The 23,422-nt window shown below is 41.0% G+C and overlaps 1 protein-coding gene across 1 annotated transcript in view; it reads right to left on the reverse strand.

Moving 5' to 3' along the window:
* Positions 1 to 20,241, reverse strand: part of LOC146684462 (solute carrier family 41 member 1-like) — a 35,631-nt gene extending 15,390 nt beyond the window's left edge. The window contains exons 1-3 of the mRNA XM_085442808.1: positions 20,106 to 20,241; positions 18,281 to 18,636; positions 3,869 to 3,976 (exon numbers count right to left, since the gene is read on the reverse strand). Coding sequence (XP_085298934.1) covers positions 3,869 to 3,976; positions 18,281 to 18,592 — 420 coding nt within the window. The 5' untranslated portion in view covers positions 18,593 to 18,636; positions 20,106 to 20,241. The remainder of the gene's footprint in view (positions 1 to 3,868; positions 3,977 to 18,280; positions 18,637 to 20,105) is intronic.
* Between the last annotated feature and the right edge of the window lie 3,181 nt (positions 20,242 to 23,422).

A 23,422-nucleotide genomic window follows, 5' to 3' on the forward strand; every position in this document is an offset into this window, starting at 1 on the left:
TCCATACTCTTTCACATGATACTTGCGTTGATGGCAGAAGAGGCTTGTAGTTTTTGGTGACTGGCAGAGACCAATTTGCGGCATAATTTCATAGGCAATGAAAAATATCTTGCAGTAAACAGTGTGTTTTGCAACAGCATGACATAAATGATAGAGTATAATATGAAAAGGTAGATGTTTTAATATCATCATCCAATGTATCCATCGTAGCCCTATTGGTAAGTGTGTGTTTCTAAAGCAAGGGTGTCCAACTCCAGGCCTCAAGGGCCGCTGTCCTGCAGGTTTTCATTTTATTTCATTTCATTTATTTATTTATTTCACACTTGGTAAAACAGATCAAACAAACCAACCACACTTTCTATCAACAAAGCACTACAACCATGTGTGAAAAGGAGCAGGAAGAAGAAAATATTCTTATTAAACCCTGCCAGGCCTCATTACCAGGCCTCTCGTGAACTTCAAGACATGTTGAGGAGGTAATTTAGCCATTTAAATCAGCTGTGTTGGGTCAAAGACACATCTAAAACCTGCAGGACACCGGCTGTTGAGGCCTGGAGTTGGACACCCCAGTTCTAAAGCCTCTCCACCAGAGGCCTGGGAGTTTGAGGGTCCTGTGCAGTGTCTCATTGTTCCTAGGACTGCACTATTCTAGACAGAAACCTCTGAGTTGTGCAAAGAATCTGATGGAAGCACTCTTCCAGTTTGGGGGGTTACAGCTCCTAATGCTCCTATTACCACTGGGACCACTTTCGACTTTACCCTCTACGTCTGCCCCAGTAACTCCTTCAGCCCCTCTACTCCTCTATTGTTGCTGTGTGCTGGGATTGCCACATTTATCACAACTGCCGTCTTCTGCTGCTTGTCAAGCATCACTATATCCATCTCGTTCGCCAGGAGCTGCTGGTCCATCCAGAACTCAAAAGTCCAACATGACCTTACTCATATTGTTCTCAACCACCTTTGGTGGTGTCTCCCATCAGGAGTTGGGGACTTTTATTTCATTTATGGTACAATTATTTCTGTACACTGTCCCAATCACTACACTACAATTGGCTACAACCTTCTATTGTGTGTTGGATGTCTCTGGGTCCACATTGCACAATCTGGAACTTGGGTCCAGCTGTGTGTGTGACTCCTGCCTCAATGGATCTGGTCCTTGGGACTTGTTCTGTGCTGTCCTTTAAGATAGCCTTTTCTAGCCATTGATAGGACTTTTTAATGTTAGCCATGGTGCATCCTAGGCAGGGTCATTCATGATGGTTCCTCCTCCTTTACCTCACCAACTTCTGTCTTTAGCTGCTTGAAGCTTTCTTGTAGCAGCTCATCTAACATGTTCTGGATTATGGCTCTGACTCTCTCTCTCATCGTTGTTCGTAAAGCCTTAGGGCGCTGGACTTTGGGTGGAAACATCTATAAGTTATAAGGATTCTTTGTTTGGATTTGGCATCTACTTCCTCCTGTGGCTAGCTCATTAGTGTGACTGCTGATTAAGCATTCACAGTACTGAGATCCGAATCTTTCTTTAAACACAATTCAACACCATTACCACACGCACACACACACACACACACAGCAGATATTCTTCAAATATTCTAGTTTTTCATTTGCGGTTCTTCAGTTGAGACATTTAAAATGAGTCTTTTTTTTTCAAGGGATTTAAAGAATATGAGCTTTCAATATCCATTCAGATTTTTTCAACCTCTTTTTCTAATGTACATTTAAAAGCTATTCAGCTACTTTCCAACCTTGAAACTTCTTCTGTGTGAACAGCTTTCAGCAGTTCTGCACTTTGGCTTTCGGGTGAATGATTATGTGTATTTCCGCTCATTCAACAGTTTTTTCACCAAAGATTCAGCAATCATAAAAATTCACCTCAAATCACTCAACTGTCAGCATTCACACTGCACTAACATTTCTATGCTTCACTTTATTAGTACCATTTGTTGGCACAGAAGTCTCACAGAAGTTTAGGGGAGAAGCTACATGGTTCCAAAGGCACCATTCACAACATATTTTGATAATAAATGTTCTGCTCATCTTCTGAAGCTTACACCACTACCTAAATCTCAGAAATGCTCGTTTATTATGATACTGAGGTGAATCATATACAGTGGCTTGCAAAAGTATTCGGCCCTCTTTGAACTTTTCCACATTTTGTCACATTACAGCCACAAACATGAATCAATTTTATTGGAATTCCACGTGAAAGGCCAACACAAAGTGGTGGACACGTGAGAAGTGGAATGAAAATCATACATGATTCCGAACATTTTTTACAAATAAATAACTGCAAAGCGGGGTGTGCGTAATTATTCAGCCCCCTGAGTCAATACTTTGTAGAACCACCTTTTGCTGCAATTACAGCTGCCAGTCTTTTAGGGTCTGTCTCTACCAGCTTTGCACATCTAGAGACTAAAATCCTTGCCCATTCTTCTTTGCAAAACAGCTCCAGCTCAGTCAGATTAGATGGACAGCGTTTGTGAACAGCAGTTGTCAGATCTTGCCACAGATTCTCGACACCAGACAGGTCAGGGATAAAGTTATTGAGAAATTTAAAGCAGGCTTAGGCTACAAGATTTCCCAAGCCTTGAACATCCCACGGAGCACTGTTCAAGCCATCATTCAGAAATGGAAGGAGTATGGCACAACTGTGAACCTACCAAGACAAGGCCGTCCACCTAAACTCACAGGCCGAACAAGGAGAGCGCTGATCAGACATGCAGCCAAGAGGCCCATGGTGACTCTGGACGAGCTGCAGAGATCTACAGCTCAGGTGGGGGAATCTGTCCATAGGACAACTATTAGTCGTGCACTGCACAAAGTTGGCCTTTATGGAAGTGGCAAGAAGAAAGCCATTGTTAACAGCAAACCATAAAAAGTCCCGTTTGCAGTTTGCCACAAGCCATGTGGGGCACACAGCAAACATGTGGAAGAAGGTGCTCTGGTCAGATGAGACCAAAATGGAACTTTTTGGCCAAAATGCAAAACGCTGTGTGGCAGAAAACTAACACTGCACATCACTCTGAACACACCATCCCCACTGTCAAATATGGTGCATCATGCTCTGGGGGTGCTTCTCTTCAGCAGGGACAGGGAAGCTGGTCAGAGTTGATGGGAAGATGGATGGAGCCAAATACAGGGCAATCTTGGAAGAAAACCTCTTGGAGTCTGCAAAAGACTTGAGACTGGGGCGGAGGTTCACCTTCCAGCAGGACAACGACCCTAAACATAAAGCCAGGGCAACAATGGAATGGTTTAAAACAAAACATATCCATGTGTTAGAACGGCCCAGTCAAAGTCCAGATCTAAATCCACTCGAGAATCTGTGGCAAGATCTGAAAACTGCTGTTCACAAACGCTGTCCATCTAATCTGACTGAGCTGGAGCTGTTTTGCAAAGAAGAATGGGCAAGAATTTCAGTCTCTAGATGTGCAAAGCTGGTAGAGACAGACCCTAAAAGACTGGCAGCTGTAATTTCAGCAAAAGGTGGTTCTACAAAGTATTGACTCAGGGGGCTGAATAATTACGCACACCCCGCTTTGCAGTTATTTATTTGTAAAAAATGTTTGGAATCATGTATGATTTTCATTCCACTTCTCACGTGTCCACCACTTTGTGTTGGCCTTTCACGTGGAATTCCAATAAAATTGATTCATGTTTGTGGCTGTAATGTGACAAAATGTGGGAAAGTTCAAGGGGGCCGAATACTTTTGCAAGCCACTGTAGATGTTATAGAGGCATTGTATTTCTGAGGAGCTACTCTGAGCTAGAGGATGAGGGGATTATGAGGTTAAATGTTCAATTCGATTTATGCTCATACCACAGATAACATAAGATAATTTATAACATAACCCTTAGACTTTCTTACAGCGGTAGAGAGGCGAGCAGCCAAGGTCATCTCCAGGTTTCCTTTGAGTCCAACCAGAGCTGGAACCAGGATGAAAACTTCTGTGATCACCTTAAACACCTCCCAGTGCTGGAACACACACATTGTGTAATGAGATACTGAATAAACAATTACAGAGCAGTGCAAAAAATACAAAACCAAAGCAAACATTCCTACTAATTATGCCTGACATATTCCCATTATAAAAACAACTGCACCTGATTAAACTTCTTTATGGAATTACGAAAGACAATCAGATATTCTAGACTAACCCAGTAGCCTACTTTCTGTTTCCACTCCTTTGAGCATTCGCCGCCACGCCATACCGTGCAGCTTCACTGGGTTTAGAACACGTGCAGTTCACAGAGTCCGCCTCATGATGGTTTAGATCTTTAAATAAATGCGATTATACAAGAACACAGCTACAAAGAGCAGAATGATGTGAAGATGTGACAGCCACGTAGGGAGGGAAGGAAGGAAGAGTGGAGGGGACTGACAAAGTAGGTCAGTAAAAGTTTGATAAGACGTTTTGTTAAATAGGTGACGTAGTCAATTATAAAATATAATATAACAGGAGCTAGATATAATATATTATTTATTGCTAGCATGTTTAAAAAAACAGCTTGTGCTCAGTGAAGACTATTGTTTTATAGCAAATACATCCTTGTGTGAACTTCAAAAGATTAATTTCTGCAACAAATATAGCTCCCGTCAGAGGGGAGAAATAACCTATGCAGGTGTACAACCACCTACATGAGCTTCTTAACTAGCTGACTCAGCTGATCCTGGATGGCATGTTGAAGAAAACAGAGAAGTTATAGAATTTCTCTTTCTTGCTTTTAAACTTCAGATGTACTCGGAGCCACAGTGTGGGAACCATGAAACTATAAATCTTTAGCTCATATATATATAGTGGGGATCGCATTCCTATAATAAACCTTGCAGAGCCTAAAGTCAACTTGAATTCAGAGTTACATGGAGCCAACAGATTCTAAATTGGCAGCAAGGAGTATGATTAAGCTTGAATGGTTGTCTCTCTGTGGTACGAGGCTTTTACAGAGGACTGGGTTCAAAGGACAGAGCACAATAAGCACAAAAAATATCCAGAAGTTTATTTTAATTCTTTCTTCTCAGACGCAACATCCAAACCAATCGGTCCCCATCACATCTTAAATAACTTATAGTACCACAATATTCTAATACAGCACTTTTCCTCCAATTCTACTTTTAGAAACTCTGAGAACCAAAAGTAAACCTGCAGTCTGAGAGCAGAGATTTCAGCTTTCAGGCCTCGATTCTGTGGAACTAGCTCCTCGTTTGGATTCAGGAGACAGACACCTACTCTACTTTTAAGATTAGGCTTCAAACCTTCCTTTTAGAAAATGCTTATATAGCTTATATCTTTCTATTCTTTCCTTTATCCTCTTCTCTTTCTCCTCACTCCCAACAGGTACCAGCAGAGGTCTGCCCCTCCCTGAGCCTGGTTCTGCCAGAGTTTTCTTTCTGTTAAAAGGGAGTTTTTCTTTCCTGCTGTTGCCAAGTACTTGATCAAAGGGGTTGTCTGAATGTTGGGGTTTCGGGATTTGTGAGTAATAACCTAGTGCCTATTAGATTTATTATTGCAGGATTTTGATATGTGTTGTCAGTATTTACAAAGAAAGCGCAGTGACAAGACTTAATATAAGAATGAATTTAACCTTTATTTGACTGACCCTGTTCTAGCAGAGCTTTTTTTTTTTTTTATATTCCTCTGAATTCTCTGGCTGTCATATCAAATGTCAGAAACCCAGTTCCACTGGAAGTTATGCATGTCCATCACTGCCTCTGACTTGTTTCATAAGTGATGAAGTATGTTTATGACATGCCTTCTTCACACTTTGTCATTTCGGTACAGGTCAATCTAAATACCATGCCCTTTCCATTCTTAAAGGTTATGAATCATTTCCATGATGTTCTGAACCCTACAAATGGAGCTACATATTGATGAGCAGTAATTCATTATCTCTCCTGTTTCCAACACCTGGAACACAAATATTAATTAACCCATCAGTTACTGATTACTGTGTGCCAGTTAGCTAGCTTAGTTAACCAGAGCCAGTGGTTTGTCACATACAAGAACGACCCGAACACATTTTAAAATGTTTTTTAACCATTATGAACGTGCTAACTATTGCTCTTTTAAATATTCTGCACTCTCTAGTGTTTGCAACCAATTGGATCATTTCTGCCTCCTGACCTATTTAAACAATAGTGAACAGGTGATGAAGGTGAATGGATCCAAACAAGGGAATAAGAGAACTGAATGTCAGTCTTGTCAATGGTAGAGGAGTGTGTGTGCTGGTGTGAGTGCATCTCTATTCATACCAATTCCTCTCAGGTTCTGGATTGCTAAATCTGGCTGACGTCTGTCATACACAGAGGCTATCTTGGGACATGTCCCACTTCTGCTATAATACTGCTGCTTGACTGTGAGTGCGAGTGTGATGGGACAAAAGCCAACATAAGCCAGCTCAGTGCTACTGTAGACTTCCAGGGACTTTCTAATGTTGGTGCTGTCGCTGACTGATTCAGGTACTTCAGACACACAAAAATGATATTTTCAGAAAATTTTACACTCAAGAAGAATTCAGTATTTTATGCTCGGTCTATAATAACAGGTTTTTCCTTTACTAACAGTATCTCTGTGTAACAAATACACTTCTTTTAGCCAATTACAAGCCAGGTCTCAAGCCAAATATTTGCTGGGGATTTGTAATGTGTTAAGTTTGCTTCATTACATTAAAAGTCTGGTTGCTCATGTTTTGTTATTAATGTTGTACTCTATAGTTTTTCTGGTCCCCTCACCACTGTGACCATTAATGACAAACTGGGTTTTAAAAACAATAGTGACATTTTAAAAAGTACAGTCTGTATTTTTAAAGAGCCCGCAGTGACAAAAAGGAGGAAGCTCAGGTGTGGGTTTTTTTGTGACCGATTCTGTTGCACATGTATTTCTGGGGGTATTATTATGAACTATCTGCAGTGTTGGGGAGTAATGGAATACATGTACCGGCGTTACGTATTTAAAATACAAAATATGAGTAACTGTATTACATTACAGTTACTGTTTAAAAAGGTGGTATTCAGATTACAGTTACTTTGTAATCTGATGTATCTAATCTTATTATAAAATCTAAATCATCCACCAGTCACCTTGACCCTCTTCCCACTCTGTTAGTTAAAGCCTGTCTTCCCTCGTTAGCTCCTCTCATAACCAGTATTATCCATTCCTCCCTGAACACTGGAATCGTTCCTGAATCACTGAAAAAGGCTTCTGTTATTCCAACTCTCAAAAAGCCTGGTGCAGACCCCAATAACTTTGATAATCTTCGCCCTATATCAAATCTCCTTTATTTCAAAAATTCTTGAAAAAGTTGTTGCCTTTCAGCTTCACTTACACCTCAATAACCATAATCTCTATGAACAATTTCAATCTGGTTTACGCCCCAATCATTTCACAGAAACAGCTTTGTTAAGGATTACTAATGACCTTCTGATGGCGGCTGATTCTGGTCTCCTATCCATCCTCATCCTTCTTGATCTTAGTGCGGTGTTTGATACCATTTCTCACAATATTCTCCTGAACCGGTTAGCATCCATTGGCATTAGTCATACCCCCCTTGCCTAGTTCACCTCCTATCTCTCAGACCGCACTCAGTTTATCCAATTTAAATCCCATTCTTCAAGTCTCCATCCTGTTTCTGCTGGTGTGCCCCAGGGTTCAGTATTAGGGCCCCTTTTATTCATTATTTACATGCTCCATCTTGGTCATATATTCCGAAAATATAATATACATTTTCACTGTTATGCCGATGACACCCAGCTCTACATTTCTTCTAACCCCAATTCATCCCTCCCACCTCCCTCCCTCTCAAACTGTCTTATCGAGATTAGATCCTGGTTCTCCTCCAATTTTCTTAAACTAAGTAATAAAACTGAAGTTTTACTCATTGGCACAGCCTCTATCTTAACCAAATCCCAAGTTTTCCCATTAACATTGAACGTTCCCCCACCCTTCCCTTCCCTCAGGTTAAGAGTTTGGGTGTCATACTTGATAATACTCTCTCATTCCAGTCCCACATTAATTACATAATGTGGTTACCGGTCTGCATACTTCCACTTACGTAATATTAACCAACTCCGCCCCTTCCTTACTTCCCTTAAATTCAGGGAATTTAAAATAGAAAGTAGCTCGTCCACAGAAGGACTGGTAGCTCCCCTTACGATAAGGGCTCAGATCGCGCGAACAGGTGTGGGATTAGAGCTCTGGGTAGCTCCCCAACTGGGTCTAGACTGGGTCTAGAGAGTATTTTAAATTCAGGGAATTTAAAATAGAAAGTAGCTCGTCCACAGAAGGACTGGTAGCTCCCCTTACGATAAGGGTTCAGATCGCGCGAACAGGTGTGAAATGTGTGTGTTTAGTTAGTTTGTTTGTTTGCTTGTTTTAATCAATTTTAAATCATGCTTTTTATTTGTTTTTGTTTCTAATGTCTCTGTAAAGCACTTTGAATCACCTTGTTGTTGAATTGTGCTATACAAATAAATTTGCCTTGCCTTGCCTTGCCTTCCCATGCTGCTGCCATCCTTGTCCATAGTCTTATTACGTCCCGCATTGATTACTGCAATTCCCTCTTATTTGGTCTCCCTAAAAGGTCCCTTCACAAACTCCAACTTCTTCAAAATTCTGCAGCTCATGTCATAACTCGAACTCCGTCAAGAGCTCATATTACCCCAGTTCTTCAGCAGCTTCACTGGTTGCCCATAGAAGCCAGGATAAACTTTAAAATCGTACTTCTCACGTACAAGTATATCCATAAATCTGCTCCTTCCTATTTGTGTGACCTGCTCCATATCACCAGTGTTTCCCGCCCTCTCCGATCCTCATCTGCTATTCATCTTACTGTTCCGTCCGCACGTCTTACCACTATGGGGAACAGAGCCTTCAGTCGCTCTGCTCCTCGGCTCTGGAACTCTCTTCCTCCAGCCATAAGAAATATGGACTCTCTTCCCGCATTTAAGTCACAGCTCAAAACACATCTGTTCAAACTGGCTTATTCGCTTTGGTGCTAATTTTACCTGTTGTCAAGTTCTGCTTTGCAATTTTAACTTATTTTATGACTATTGCTTCTTTTATTAATGTTGTTCTTTTGTAAGGTGACCTTGGGTTTTTGAAAGGCGCCCTCAAATAAAATGTATTATTATTATTATTATTATTATTTGTTGAAATGAATGGATTACACGGCGGTCTTTTCCTGTTTCATATGTTAGACTATGCTCTTTCTATTTTTGGTAATTCCACGCCGGTGGAAACCCAAACAAAACACCAATTAAGAGGTTCTAATGCCTGTGTGTCAATCTCATGGCCCATGTCACCCCTACTTGCAGCCCGCATAATGACGTGAAGGAATATTTAAAAAAAATATTATTAAAAAAATATTTAATATGAAGGCAATAGGCAGAGTGTTACAGGCATCGCCCTAAAGAATGTAGCCTCATGGGCAGTGTAGTCCGTGCTGCAGGGAGAATGGACTGCCATACCAGTTATGTGTCTGGATCAGGTGACCCTGAACCATTCTTTATTTATGCTGCAAAATGCTGGTGATGCAAAGTTGGTACGTTCCAAGTCTGAACATAGAATGACTGAGGGGAATTCCCATAACAGTACAGAATACCAGGGATGGACATATGACAGGGCAGTGAATACACTGGAGGGTTACCTAGGTAACCAGAACTACTACCCATCAGCTTCAAAGCAATGGATGAGGAACACTTCAACTGTGACAAGGTTTTTTACTTTTAAGGAGCTTGGAAAGAAAAGTGACTGGCCTTCTTTAAGTTTCTTGAAGATGTTTCACCTCTCATCATTAAATTACTATGACCTGGATGACATAAGCCCTTTACTTTTGTTTTTACCTTTTTAAGTAAAGAACTTTGTGACAATTTCAAGGGAGATGCAGTGTATATACAAAGTCATCTCCCTCTCTGGCCTTCTTTTTCTCTCTCTCATCTCCAAACCACTTATTGAATTAACTGTTCAATGCAATCCCAAGGCTCTCGTCTCTCTCTCTGGTCTAAATCTGATTTAGAAAGCTCAGAAAGGTGGATGTAACACAAGACTCCATCTGTTAATCAGAAAAAAGCACTGTCAACAGTGAACCGGCAGAGCTGTGCACACATGTGCAATCACAACACACGCATTTCTTGTTTAACCAGTTCAGGGTTTTTCTTTTAAGGCTCTCAACAACACGGACTGAGTTCAGAAAGCAGGTCAAGTCACAAAAAAGGTAGCTGAGACAAATATCTTATATTTAACTAAGGCCAGCATTAGTCTGAACTAATTCAAGCTTGTGAATACCTGAGGGGCAGGAAAACAAAAAGGTCTTTTTCTCCGACTAGACCGTTTATCTATTCTTCACAGCAACAGCTGTCAATACGTGTCTGTACTCGGTAAGCAAATACCCACCCACCTTTCCACAACATCCCACAATCAGAATCTATAAGTGAGGTCAGTCCATTTCTCCCAAACATCCATTAACAGGACTGGGTCTCAAATTTCACTGCTTGTTTTTCAGCACTGGGAATCGAAATTAGTGAAGTAGGGAGCTTGCTCAAATATTCTTTGATCTCTTTGATATTCAAAAGTTATTCCACCTACTCCAATACAACACCACTTTCAGGTTAACCTACGAAAGATCACCTCTTTATAGAAAGAGGGAAGTATGACGTGAAGGTGGTGCCCTTGAGCAACAATCATGACACGATAATCAAAATACTTCCGATGGTACCCAACTCTACACATCTATTCACATTATTCTTGGATAATTACTTGTATAAGGTCCATAACGATACCCGCGGAGACCATTCCAAGTCCTGATATGAGGTATGGTACGATAACCTGCGCCCCAATGAGCCAAGAGCTCTCTGGTAGGAAACCATGTTCTGATCGAGTCAGCTTCCAGGTCACGCCACGTAACTTCTTGCCTTGGTAGCGTAGCTCCAACTCCAGACGAGTCACAACCATGTTGTACAGGAGATTAATCAAAGCACTTAGTTTGATGTTTAGTTATCCCATGGTAAGTGTAACTTCATTCCAAAGGAAAAAAAAAACTCTGATTAAAAATAAAAAAGGTCTGAGGGGTCAAAATAAAGTAAGGAAGTGAAATACCAAAGATGAAAATAATCAATGAGTTTGTCCTTGGTTTAAAACAGGGGAAATGTTTCAAGCAGTTCCTAAGGCTCTTCCTGAAGAAATGAGAGGCAGCATTTGGGAGCATATATATGTTCTGCTCTCAAGGGATGACCCAAAGATGACAGCTACTTCTTGCATCATTCTTGGCAGTACACAAGATAAACATTCAGCATCCCTTTGAACCAAACTGGAGATCCGATATCTATTCAAGCAAGCGAGACATTCGTCATGTTTTCATTCCTTCCAATCAATGATGTTTTCCCAGGCAGAATCACGTTTAAAAGCTTTAACTCCAACTTGAGGGAGCTGGAGCATGGCATCTTTGGACCAATGGTGAGTCAGCAGTGATGAGGTATCCATTTGCCGGCACCTCTGGGGAAAACAATCATTAACACGATTTCTGATTCATCAGTCAAAATGTTCCACAAGCACAGATGATCCACATCTGCAGTCAAAGTCTTAAGTTTACCCGGCAACCTGCAAAAACTAACATTAAAAATAAGACTGGTTTATGCCAGTAAATTAATGCTGAGCTATTCAGTGGTCCTCCAGTTGTCCTGAACAACTCTAGAATCAAATAAATCCTCTGGTTGAGTTTCTTGTTTGTTGGAGTCCTCAGTTGATAAGATCCAGCTTTAAATCTACTTGACCTCCAGTGTAAAAGGCACAGCTGTATCTTGTGAACCCAGAGCTCGGAGTGACAGCTGAATGAGTGACAGGAGCAAAAAGATGAAGAACAGTCCAAAAGGTCTTGAGAGTTTAGAAGCAGGAGGAAGACTTTATATCTTTGATATACGAGCCTAATCTCTTATTTGGCGAGGTGAGCTCTGTGATGTCAATAGGAGATCCACAGATGAGATGCAGCACACAGTACCACTTGAGCAGACTAAAGTGTTCCTCTCCTCCTTTCAGCATCAGGGTAGTCCTGCTCACTCAGCTCTGCTGTGACGTAGCACAGAAAGAGGCAGGGCTGTCTGCCCTGTGCAAACTCACGAGAGAAACGACCGGCTTTCTGCCACGCACTCTCCCTCTAAGCTATTTTTTGCTGCGTGTCTGCCTCTTATCCTCCCTCCCTCCCGCGTATGGCATCCATCGTTCTACGTCGAACAGTCTTGCTGCATTTCACATCCCTCTTTCAGTCGTTTCCATATCTCTGTATCGTGACTCATTCTTTCCCTCCATCTTTTCCTTCCACTTTTACCTCTGTTCTAGCTGCTATAATCGTTTTGGAACACCGTATTTAAGAGCAAACAAACATACTGTACAACTACTGATTTCCAGGCATCTTTCAGGTCTTAAACTAAAAATCATTCCTCTCAATGCATACTGTTCACAAAAAAAGAAAAGAAAATGTTTTCATACACAATATATTAATTAATGACATGTAAAAAAAAACTTTACATGTAAAATCTATAAAGTGCCACATTAAAAATAAGATTACATCATTTGAATACAAGAAATAAGGTTTTGGATTGGCTAAATAGAATTAAATAAATTGCAGTCGCTATAGTCTCAGATCACTTCGACATTGTGTAATAACACTGATGTGTTTCTTCTGGAAACTGCTGAGGTTGATTTGACAAGCAAGGCAACTGATTAGCAGCAAAAATGTAAAAAGCTTATAATTCTTCTTACAGGATGTACATTACTTTGCAAAAGTCTTGAGCCCCATTTCTTTATATTTTGCTTCCAAGGAGCCAAACACTTATTTTTTAAGGTCGTCTTAAGCAATAGTTCTCCAGGCTTTGTGAAGGTCTTTCAAAGTTTTCCTTCAGACATTGGCTGCCGTTTCATTTATTTTCGGTCCAGCCCTTTGAATTACAGTGAAAACTAAAACAGCAGTGGGATGGGTTTCAGTGTTTCAGTGAAGATAAAAGACACTTGCACTTACACAGCAGGGGACACTGGGTAAGACTTGTAATGACTGCTAATGGTAAACTCTTAGCCTAAATGCTGCTAGATATCAACACGATTGATGCATCACTGGCCCATTTGTTTGCTTCAAGTATTCAAAGAATTTATAACTATAACAGTTTCTGGGAGCCTGTCCAACTAACATTTAAGTCTCATTTAACCACCATAACTGTAATTTAAAGAAGTCAAATATTGCATGTTTGCAATAGTCTAATGTATGGACGATCTAATTTCACATTTTATGGAGCGAGCTTTTATAGAGCTCTAATTTGGAAGCCAACCAACAGAACAAAGAGAAGCTGACACAAATGGCACTGCCTTCGTCTGTCCATCCATCTATTCATCTTCTTCCGCTTATCCAGGGCCGGGTCGTGGCGGTAGACCTCCCTCTCCCTGACCACCTCCTCCAGGTTATCTGGGGCAACGTCAAGGCATTCCTACGCCAGCCAAGAGATATAATCTTTTCAATGTGTCTTGGCCCTAGGGCCTCCTCCCAGTGGGACCAGGCCAGAACACCTTACCGAGGAGGCATATAGGACGCATCCTTGTAGAAGCCCGAACCACTTCAACTGGCTCCTTTCGATGTGGAGGAGCAGCGGCTCTACTCTGAGCTCCTCTCGGACGGCCGAACTCCTCACCCCATCTCTAAGAGAGAGGCCAGCCACCCTTTGGAGAACGCTCATTTCCACTGCTTGTCCCCTCATAGGTGAGAGTGGGGACGTAGATCAGCCAGACAATCGGGAGCTTCGCTTTTACGCCTCGTTCTCTCTTTACAGCGACAGACATCACTGCAGGCGCAGCACCAATCCATCTGTCAGTCACCCATTCCCCTCTCCCGTCAGTTGTGAACAAGACCCCAACAAATTGCATGTTGGATGTAATTGAAAGACAGGCCAACAGGATGTGATTGTTTAGACAATAGCTACCATCACAGGCCACAGTAACAATCGTTTTTGCTGATAGTGTAGTGTTGCTGTCTTTATCGACATTTTAGATCGGCTACTCTCCATGTCCTTGTGCGTCCGCTGTGCTTTGAGACACAGCTCCCAGCCAAGCTCATGACTAATCTTCCATCTGATGCAGGAGGGAAACTGATACTGTAGACTGCAGAGTGGGAAGAAATACTGATGAGCTACAGATGGAGTAAAGGGAAGTAGCCATATGAGGACAGACGTATGCTTATCAGTGGAGGACAGAGGGGAAGAGAGAGACCAGCTCATCATAGAGCAGACAGCAGTGTGTCTGATTTCCCTCAGCTCAGATGGCTGCAGACTATAAGCCAGGGACACCTGGCACAGGACAGACACGACTAGCTCAAACTCATTATTAAATGTACTATCTCACTATTCCCACCTTATATTCCTATACTGTATCCTACAGTATGATTCTATACCATTGTGTAGAAAACAGAGCCATCAGTCAGTTATATTCTTGAGGTATTTTGACCAAGGATATTACTGACATTTAATTAAGAACTGATGGGAAGGTTAAAGGTATAGTCACAAATTTTTGAGGTCATTTAATAGAAAAAAAAAGTATCCTATAGTCTATGTACATGTACAGCAGTGTGTAACTACATTTTCAAATAAACTGCATTCTCATAAACATGTAATGAATCTATTAATAATATATAGGAGTGAGTTTGCAGTTTCTGGAAGTCATCATTTTCTTCCAACTAATGGTGTTTTACATAAATGGTAGAGACAGGCCATGTATGTAGTATGCCAAATGGGGACTAGAAGAGAACTTGTTTTATCATCTGAGAATGGACCCCCTTCATCAAAGAGATAACACCACTTGCAACTAAATAAATCTTCATCCTCTTCCTCCTCACCTCAAGATTAATCTCCTAAACAGAACTCACACTCTAAGACATGAAAACTTGCATAAACATGCTTATTTATTCCCAATACTGTTGCAGTGACATATTGCCAGTAGATCAGACATGCGACTTTCCTGTCTCTGGAGAGTTGACAACGAGCCGGGTGAACAACAACAGCTGATTTTAAGGTAACATTATGCCAGCTAATGTTAGATTCAAGTGTCATAAAAATCACACTTTTCCTCTGATAAACATTTTGATTACATTCTCACATTCTACGAACGTTTATTCCCTAACTGTACGAGTCTAACAATGTTAAATCCACGTTAGATTCACTAGCACAAACTAAAACTATCTATCAGGATATCTTCAACAGCTCACCTTAGTATGGCTGTCATCAGTCAGAGGTGAGCTTTACTGACTGACTCGCCTGTATTGAACTCCTTTTACAGTTTTACAGCTACACATGGATGCTTCTCACCCAGCATTGACAGCTGAGATAAACAGAGGTCTGATTGCCTTCCACAGAAAGGAAAAATCTCGATTATAGGCATAAGCTGTTGTGTAGTCGTGGCAGTTATGATATAATGTACCCTAAAACATGATGTTAGGTTTTTGAACATAGTGGAATGTTTTGATCTCTCTTAGCTAACTAAAACATGTTTGTCCTACAGGAGCCAATGTAGCAAGGATTATGCACTTGAATTGGGAGAGGTAAGAAAACAGAACTGCAATACACTGATATCTAGCGCAGAAAGATTTTATACACTGTAACTATAAAGAGGGGTACTATTAAGTTATAGTAGTCTTCTAAGTTCACTGCAAATCACATTGTGCAACGTGGATCTCATACATTTGGGTAGGACATTATGTTTGATGCACATACAACATGTAATAATATTAGCCCACACACCGGCTGCTATCTCTTAACTATTGATCTACACTGTTACATGCTACTGAAGATGTAATAGTATCAACATATTCACCAGGGACAGCAGCAGCTATGCCCTGGGGTGCATTCAACTCACTCAAAAGGCTATTTTGCCCATCCAGTCAGTTTATAACTTCTGACATTACTGGCCCAGTGTACACCATGTTAACATGATCAGAGATACTTAAGTCAGAAGAAGATGGCTTTATTGCTCTGAGCCAGAAGACTATTTCAAGGTAACAAGTACACAGAAGCATACACACAGTCCCACCACCTGTAACAAAAACAAACAAAAATACACACTTAGACGAACAACCTGTTCTAACCGGTGCAGATGAGTCACTATGTCGCTCATGTTGTTATTTATTCAATACCATAAAGTCTCTGTGTACTGTCCAGTTTTTCATTATTGTGACGCTCTCTCTCCTTACGTTAACACGTTTAACGTGAGAGAGTAACCATCTGGGTCATTACTGACGTGTTTTGCTGTGCCTCTGGTCTCCTAGCTCTTAAATCTGTCAGAGATCTTTCCTTACCGGAAAACAGCCTGCCACTGTGTGCATAGATTTACTGTCTGCTAAGAGACGCCTTAATATTCTGTTGTACATTACATGTCAGACAATGTGAAAATAACTTCCCTGTACAATAAACACTTACTTATGAAGTACTTTATATGTAAAATGAAGGGAGACAAATTTTGATGTTTTCCCCCTTCACGATTTCCTATTTTGTCACACTTAAAAGTTTAATACTCTGTTAACTTAGATCTGTGAAGCCTGCAGTTCTTTAATGTTCTTCTGGATCCTTTTGTAACACCCAGGATGAGTCGGCGATGTGCTCTTATCTCATTTTGGTCAGCCAGTCACTCCTGGGAAGCTTCACCACTGTTCCATGTTTTCACCATTTATGTATAATGGCTCTCGCCGTGGTTCACTGGAGTCCCAAAACCTTAGAAATGTGCTATGATGTGTTCCTTTTTAAGGTCTTTTAACCTGCTTCACTTTGTCAGACGGTTTCTATTTAAGTAATTTTTTCATTCAACAGGACGTCCAGTAGTGGTGCAACGGATCAAAAATCTCAAGGTTCGGATCGGATCACGGTTTTAAGTCACGGATCGGATCAATTTTCAGATCAGCAAAAAAAGAAAAAGACAAAAATGTAACATTTACTTATTCACTTATTGAAGTATTTTTTGCCTGTTAAAAACATTCAACTCAAGACTCATTCCACGCAATTATTCAAAAAAATTTATGGTTCAATATAGGGCAGTACAGTCTTTGTATCTACCACTCAATTCAATTTTATTTATAAAGCGCCAAATCACAAAAACAGTTGCCTCAAGGTGCTTTATATTGTAAGGTAGACCCTACAATAATACATACTGCTCCTTATATCGCACTCCGCTGTGATATGATGAGCAGTCACGGTCACGTAGCTTTCCGTCGCTACACCCATTTGTAGTAGTTAGGGCAACAGAAGATGCCTGGGACAGTTCAGCCATAACTTTAATCTTCTCCTGCTCATACATGCTTGGAACGATTTTTCCACTAAAGTGGACGCGCAACGGGATATCATAGCGTGGCTCAAGCACGTTCATCATAGTTTAAACCCCTTGTTTAGCACAATGGAATACGGCCTCCTGTCTGCAGCTAAACACCCCAATAGCTTTTGTAATAGCTTTAGCCCGGTCAGATTGGGCAGCAAAGGGCTGCTTAAGTACCGCAAACTCCTCTGCTCCGCCACTTGGACCGCTAGCGCTGACCATAACTATCGCTTTTTTTTTTTCTTCTTTTTCGAATCTTCGGATCACGTGCGTGCTGAACCGTGGAGTGGGATCGGTTCGGATTACGGATCAACCGTGATCCGTTGCACCACTAACGTCCAGTAATCAAGCCCAAGTGTGCTTAGTGAAACTGAACTCAGCTTTCCAAAAAGTGTGGTTAATCACAGTTAATTTATGATTTAACAAAAGGGGCCATTTTAACAGGACCAGGTAGTTTTGGGTAACTTTTCTCCCTTAATCAGTGAAATCAGCATTAAAAAAAAACGGCATTTTGTATTTACTCGAGTTATCGTGGTCTAACATTAAAATGTGTTTGATGATCTGAAACATTCAAGTGTGACAAATATACAGAACACTAGGAAATCAGGAAGGAGGCAAACACTTTTTGACACCACTATACCTGTGTTTTAGGCACTAAGAAAAAAAATGGTCAGGTTTTATTCTGGGGGTTTAAAGAGGGTCTAATAATTGTATCCTTTGACATAGCTGCTACATTTACACTGGGGTAAATCTAATCATAGTTTTTGTACACCATCCCTGAAAAAAATAATCTTGGAGAGCGGTGATGCCAGCATCTGATGAGGGATTCAAATGAGCAGCCTGAAGGTTTACCTGTCAGCTAGTAGGCCCCAATATCCACTATTATGTTAACATACTTCATGCTTTTCCACTCTAAATATGTGATATCACTCTCCAAGCTACCCTAAGGACCTTACCTGTACAATGTCCAGCACCATGCCAGCCATCACCATGCCCATTCCAGCTAGCAGGTAGGGAAAAACCACCTGAAGACAGATGGCTATGGATGTCTCTTCCTCTACTTTGGCAACAGGCACTTTCTTCCTCTCCTCCGTAGACTTTTTAGGTGGAGGTTGCACGACTGGGGGGAAGATGAACTCATCTTGCCCGTCTAAAGTGCTTGCCAAGCTGCCACTAGGACTCCCAGTGGGACTCTTTCCCTTGGAGCGGGACTTCTTGGTCTTTTTCCTCTGGCGGGCCTGTTGTGGTGGTTTATCCTCCCCAGGCATGGTGACAGCAGTGGCTGTGACAAGTAGGGTTGTGTTAGTTTAATCTGGGAACACAGAATAGATAGGGACAGTAAGGGTCTAGTTTGGCACAGCTTTACCATCTAAAAATGTAGAGATAACTGCGTCCAATCTTTTGAATTCATCCACTCCACCAGGATGATGTGCCAATCAAATCAAATATGCTTTCCATCAGCTGAACAGAGGATTAGCTCTCATATTTTGCCATGGAAGGAGACAACAGTTTCTATTGGTGATCCTTCACTTTGTTATATCTAGCTCTATTTGGAAAGCATGCTGAAGTAACATATATAGTTGCACAAAGGGAGAAAAGCACCATATAGTTTGGATAAAGTGTATAGAACAGCAAGAAATGTAAGCTCTACACATTCCCACCACTGTTAAACTAATGTGGCGGGGCGTGGTCGGCGGTGCCGCTGCAGGGGAGGCAAACGCACCTGCAGGGCATCCGTAGTCACGCCTCGTCAGGTTAAAAGTGTGCTGGGTCCTGGATTCCAGTTTTGTTGTTAGTGTTCGGCTGGCAGCTGGAAAGTTTCAGCCGTGTGTGTTTGTAAACAGCGACCGATTGTGTAAATAAAGTTAATGCTGAAAAGCAGAAACATGTTGCCGGTCTGCCGTGGTTATATCACAGCTAAACTCTGCTCTTCCTTTTATTTGCCTTCTGTTTCCCCTCAGCTTTCAACTGAGCGTAACATAAGGCTGAGCCTGGTTCAGCGAGAGGTCACTTCCTGTTAAAATGGAATTCTTCCTTCCCGCCATCGCAAAGTGCTTGCGTATAAGGGAGCCTCTGATTTTGGGCGCTTTCTAATATTGTAGAGTCATTATCTTGCAATATACAGCTCACAGAGGCAACTGTTGCAGTGAATTGACACTATATAGACAATAGGTTAAAGCTTCCACTCTTTCTGATAGACTGATGCTCTGTTTTCAGGAAAGCTAATCAACATATTAAACACAAGGGCACAACAGAGAACTGTAAATACTATAAATAAACAGCCCCTTCTTTTCTTAATCCATGAATATCTTTTATTTTTATTATTTATATCTTTTAAACAAATAACTGAGCTGACAGCTGTATTAAACAATCTGTAGCAACCACTAGGGTAGTCAGTAATGCACTGCTAATATACCAGCTTTAATAAAAACCTTTATGTTGATAAGTTGGCACTGTTTCTCATTTCTCATCATACTGTGGTTTACAATAATTTCATAAATTAGTTTTACTTGGAGTATCAAACTTTAGAGTGAATAGCTGTCATCGTTTCTTTTAACTCTTCACTCAACTGTTTTATTCAGGAAATTTCATTATGACACTAATTACTAATTGAGAGTTTTTAAAATCATCAGTTCAAACTCGGGACCGACGAGTAGCTGGTGTGTGATACGTGGTCTCAAATCACAAAGTGCTATCATGAGTAAACGTACAAGACTGCACAGAAAGGGAAACGTTTGTCTTCTTTTAAAAAAGCAAAACTCAAACATTAGTAATACAAACATGCTCGACACGGAGTCCCGGAAACCTCCCAAAGCGCCTGAATTCATCTGCAGGTCCCGAAACCACGCCGAACATACAGCGCAGAATCCTTCTGTTGACATGCATTCCCTCACTTGGACGCTGCCATGTGCATATCCCATAATACATCTGTACCGGTAACCACGGTTACACAACCAGGTGCTTTCTGATTGGATAAACTAAAGAGTAAAAGCGAGAAAAAAAAATACTGCGTAAGAGTGTAGCCCCGCCCCCTCGCGTGTAGCGCGCGAGCAGCTGCTGTTTGTAATAATGAAATTCACAGTTTTATGACTGTGAGGATGTTTAAATATTATAATATATAATGATACAGCTGTAGAAACTATTTTTGAAAAGCGTTTGGGCTGAGGAAAAGATTTATTTTTAGTTTCTTAATTTCAAAGACCAGAGAAAAATGTTTTATATCAGTTTATGTGGCGGTTTGCCTGGCGCTTAGACCTCCAGATCATCCCGGCTGTGACTTAACTTATGATTTAATAAGTTGATATGTGTCTGATATCAGACTAATGTCAAAGTCAGAAAACCTCTCTGTCTCAAACTCCCTGGTAGTTTATAGACGACAATATGAAAATCTTTGAAGGCATGGGGGGAAACACCAGTGGAATCACCAGCGAGACATTTAATTATAGCAGAGCACAGAGCAAACCAATACGTGTTACCATTTCTAGAGTCTGTACTGATCACGACACACTCTCATTGAACATAAATTCATAAAGTTCTGCTTGGACAGCGTGCTCTCTAAGGCCACAGAGCCACATTAAGCCTAGTGTATGTTAGTTTCCATATTAGATTTGATTTATCGTCCTTACCTTTGTCTCCAGCCAGTACTCGTGAAGGTTTGCGGGGAAAGCAATAAGCTCCCGAGAATAACCGTGTGTGCCCTTGCTATGCTGTGTGTATGTGCTTGAATGGAAATGCCTGTCTAAATTAGGATACGTGTATGTTCCTCTCTCGTGCATTTGCTTTTTTCTATGTGTGTCTGTGCGCTGAGCTCTGCGCGTGCGTGTTTGTGCAGGGTACGAGCTGGGGGGCACCGTCTTGAATTTCATGGCATTAGCAGATAAGGATGACCCCCCCTCACCCCCTCCTCCTGTCTCTTTCCATCTCTGTCCGGCTGGCTGGCATCTATACAGCATTTTCTCTTTTCCATTCACAGAAAGAATAACGTTTGCAACCTCACAGTTAGAGAAGCCCTCATAAGGGATTTGTGGGGTCGTGCACACACACACACACACACACACACACACACACACACACACACACACCTCACTGAGGTTTTTATGAGCTTGTGTAGGAACTATAACCATTCATTACAATCAAACATCATACATGTTTAAAAGACACTATTTAATACTATTAGGTCGCCCCCTCTTTACTAACTTATGTTTTAAACTGAAGAGCCTGGTTATTTCTTTACTGTTGCTTGCAATATGACACCATGCCATGGGCATGCAGCAGTTTTTTATGGTTATGTGATGGCATGCTGGGTAATGCCTTAGGGGTCAGTGTCTAATAGTCCTGTGTTTTTGGTATCGATCTGATACCAGATAAAGACAACTTATGTAGGGTATAGCAGTGTGTCATGGCTTACAGTATGAGACGAATCATCCGTGATTTGCAAATTGTGAATATAATTGAATGACCACTCGATCATTGTGATTTCAACAGTAATAATGATTAGTTATCACAACAAAACACACCTTTTAGCTTTTCATGCATTTTGAAACTTCTTCTTGGAGACCTGAAATGTAAATGTGCCTATCCCTATCCCTAGCACTTTGAGCTCTTCTGTTGTTTAAATGTGCTATAGGTTATAAATAAAATAGACATCACAGCCAAAGATTCATCCACGCTGATGTGAAAGAAATGTGATTCATCAGACTAGCCCACCTTCTTCCATTGCTCCTGTCCATTGTGTCCATTGTTGGTGCTTTGGTCATTGGACAGGGGTCAGGATGCGCACCCTGTTCGGTCTGCAGCTATGCAGCCCCATACACAACAATCTGTGATGCCCTGTGTATTCTGACACATGTCTATCAGGAACAGCAGTAATTTGTTTTGACAATTTGAGCTACAGTAGCTCATCTGTTGGGTCAGACCGTATGAGCCAGCCTTCACTCACTGCATGCATCAGTGAGCCCTGGCTGCATATGACCCTGTCACTGATTCACCACTGTTCCTTCCTTGAACCACTTTTGATAGATACTGACCAGTGCAGATCAGCTCACAAGAGCTGCTTTTGCTTTGGGGATGTTCTGACCCAGTCATTTAGCCATCACAATTTGTCCCTTGTCAATCTCACTGTTGCTCATTTTTCCTGCTTCTAACTCATCAACTTTGAGGACAAAATGCTCACTTGCTCCATAATATATCCCACCTGCTAACAGGTGCCATGATGAAAAGATGATCAGTGTTATTCACCTGTGAGTGGTCATAATGCTATGCCTGATCGGTGAATGTATTAGACTGGGTACATTCTGTTTAAAGTACACTACATTACTGTGACTTTTCTATTTTCCACTTTACAGTTTTTTACAGCCGCTAGGACACATTTCACAATACTTAGGCCACTTTTGCAAAACTCTTCACACAATTCTCCTAACTGACCTTCAGCTTGGCAAAGCAGTTCATTTCACATTCAAAATGCACTACAACTACCAAAACACTTTATTCAGGTCTCAAATAAACTCATTCTTCCAGAACACTAGCAAAGGTTGACAGCCGACAAACACACTTTGTCACCCACAAAACAATGACCTAAAAAACACTAACAACATGTAGCATTACACAGTGTTTTCTTGTGTAAAACAAGGACACATCTCTGTTTATAATTTCAATATATGTTACTGGAATGAATCAGACATCATGCAGAATTCGTTAATATTTGTTTATGTATTTTTATTTTTTTGCACTAAGTAATCTCAAAATACAAGAATTTGTATACACACCATCCACTGATACACATACAATAGTAATGCTAATCTACTCGGTCTCCTCCATTTGGCCACAGGTTCTCATCCACATCACATCTTATGTCATCTAGGGCAATACACAAGAATCTTCTGGCATGGCAGAATTGAAGGAGTTGAAAAATTGAAGGAGTAACACCTGTGTAGATGTTCATCTACAATGTGAATCAGCTGTGGCTGGTTAAACTGCATTTTTAGATTTACAGTTTTTTCTGATTGCTTAAGCACATTTTTTGTAACTTTTGGCTCATTTTGCAAAACTCTTCACACAAATAAGAAAACCTGTCACCCAATAATCAAAACATTGTAGTT

This window comes from Copadichromis virginalis, linkage group LG20 (genome assembly GCF_057382275.1).
Source record: "Copadichromis virginalis isolate Kocher_CV1m ecotype Utaka linkage group LG20, C_Virginalis_male_GT1.1, whole genome shotgun sequence".
NCBI lineage: Eukaryota > Metazoa > Chordata > Actinopteri > Cichliformes > Cichlidae > Copadichromis > Copadichromis virginalis.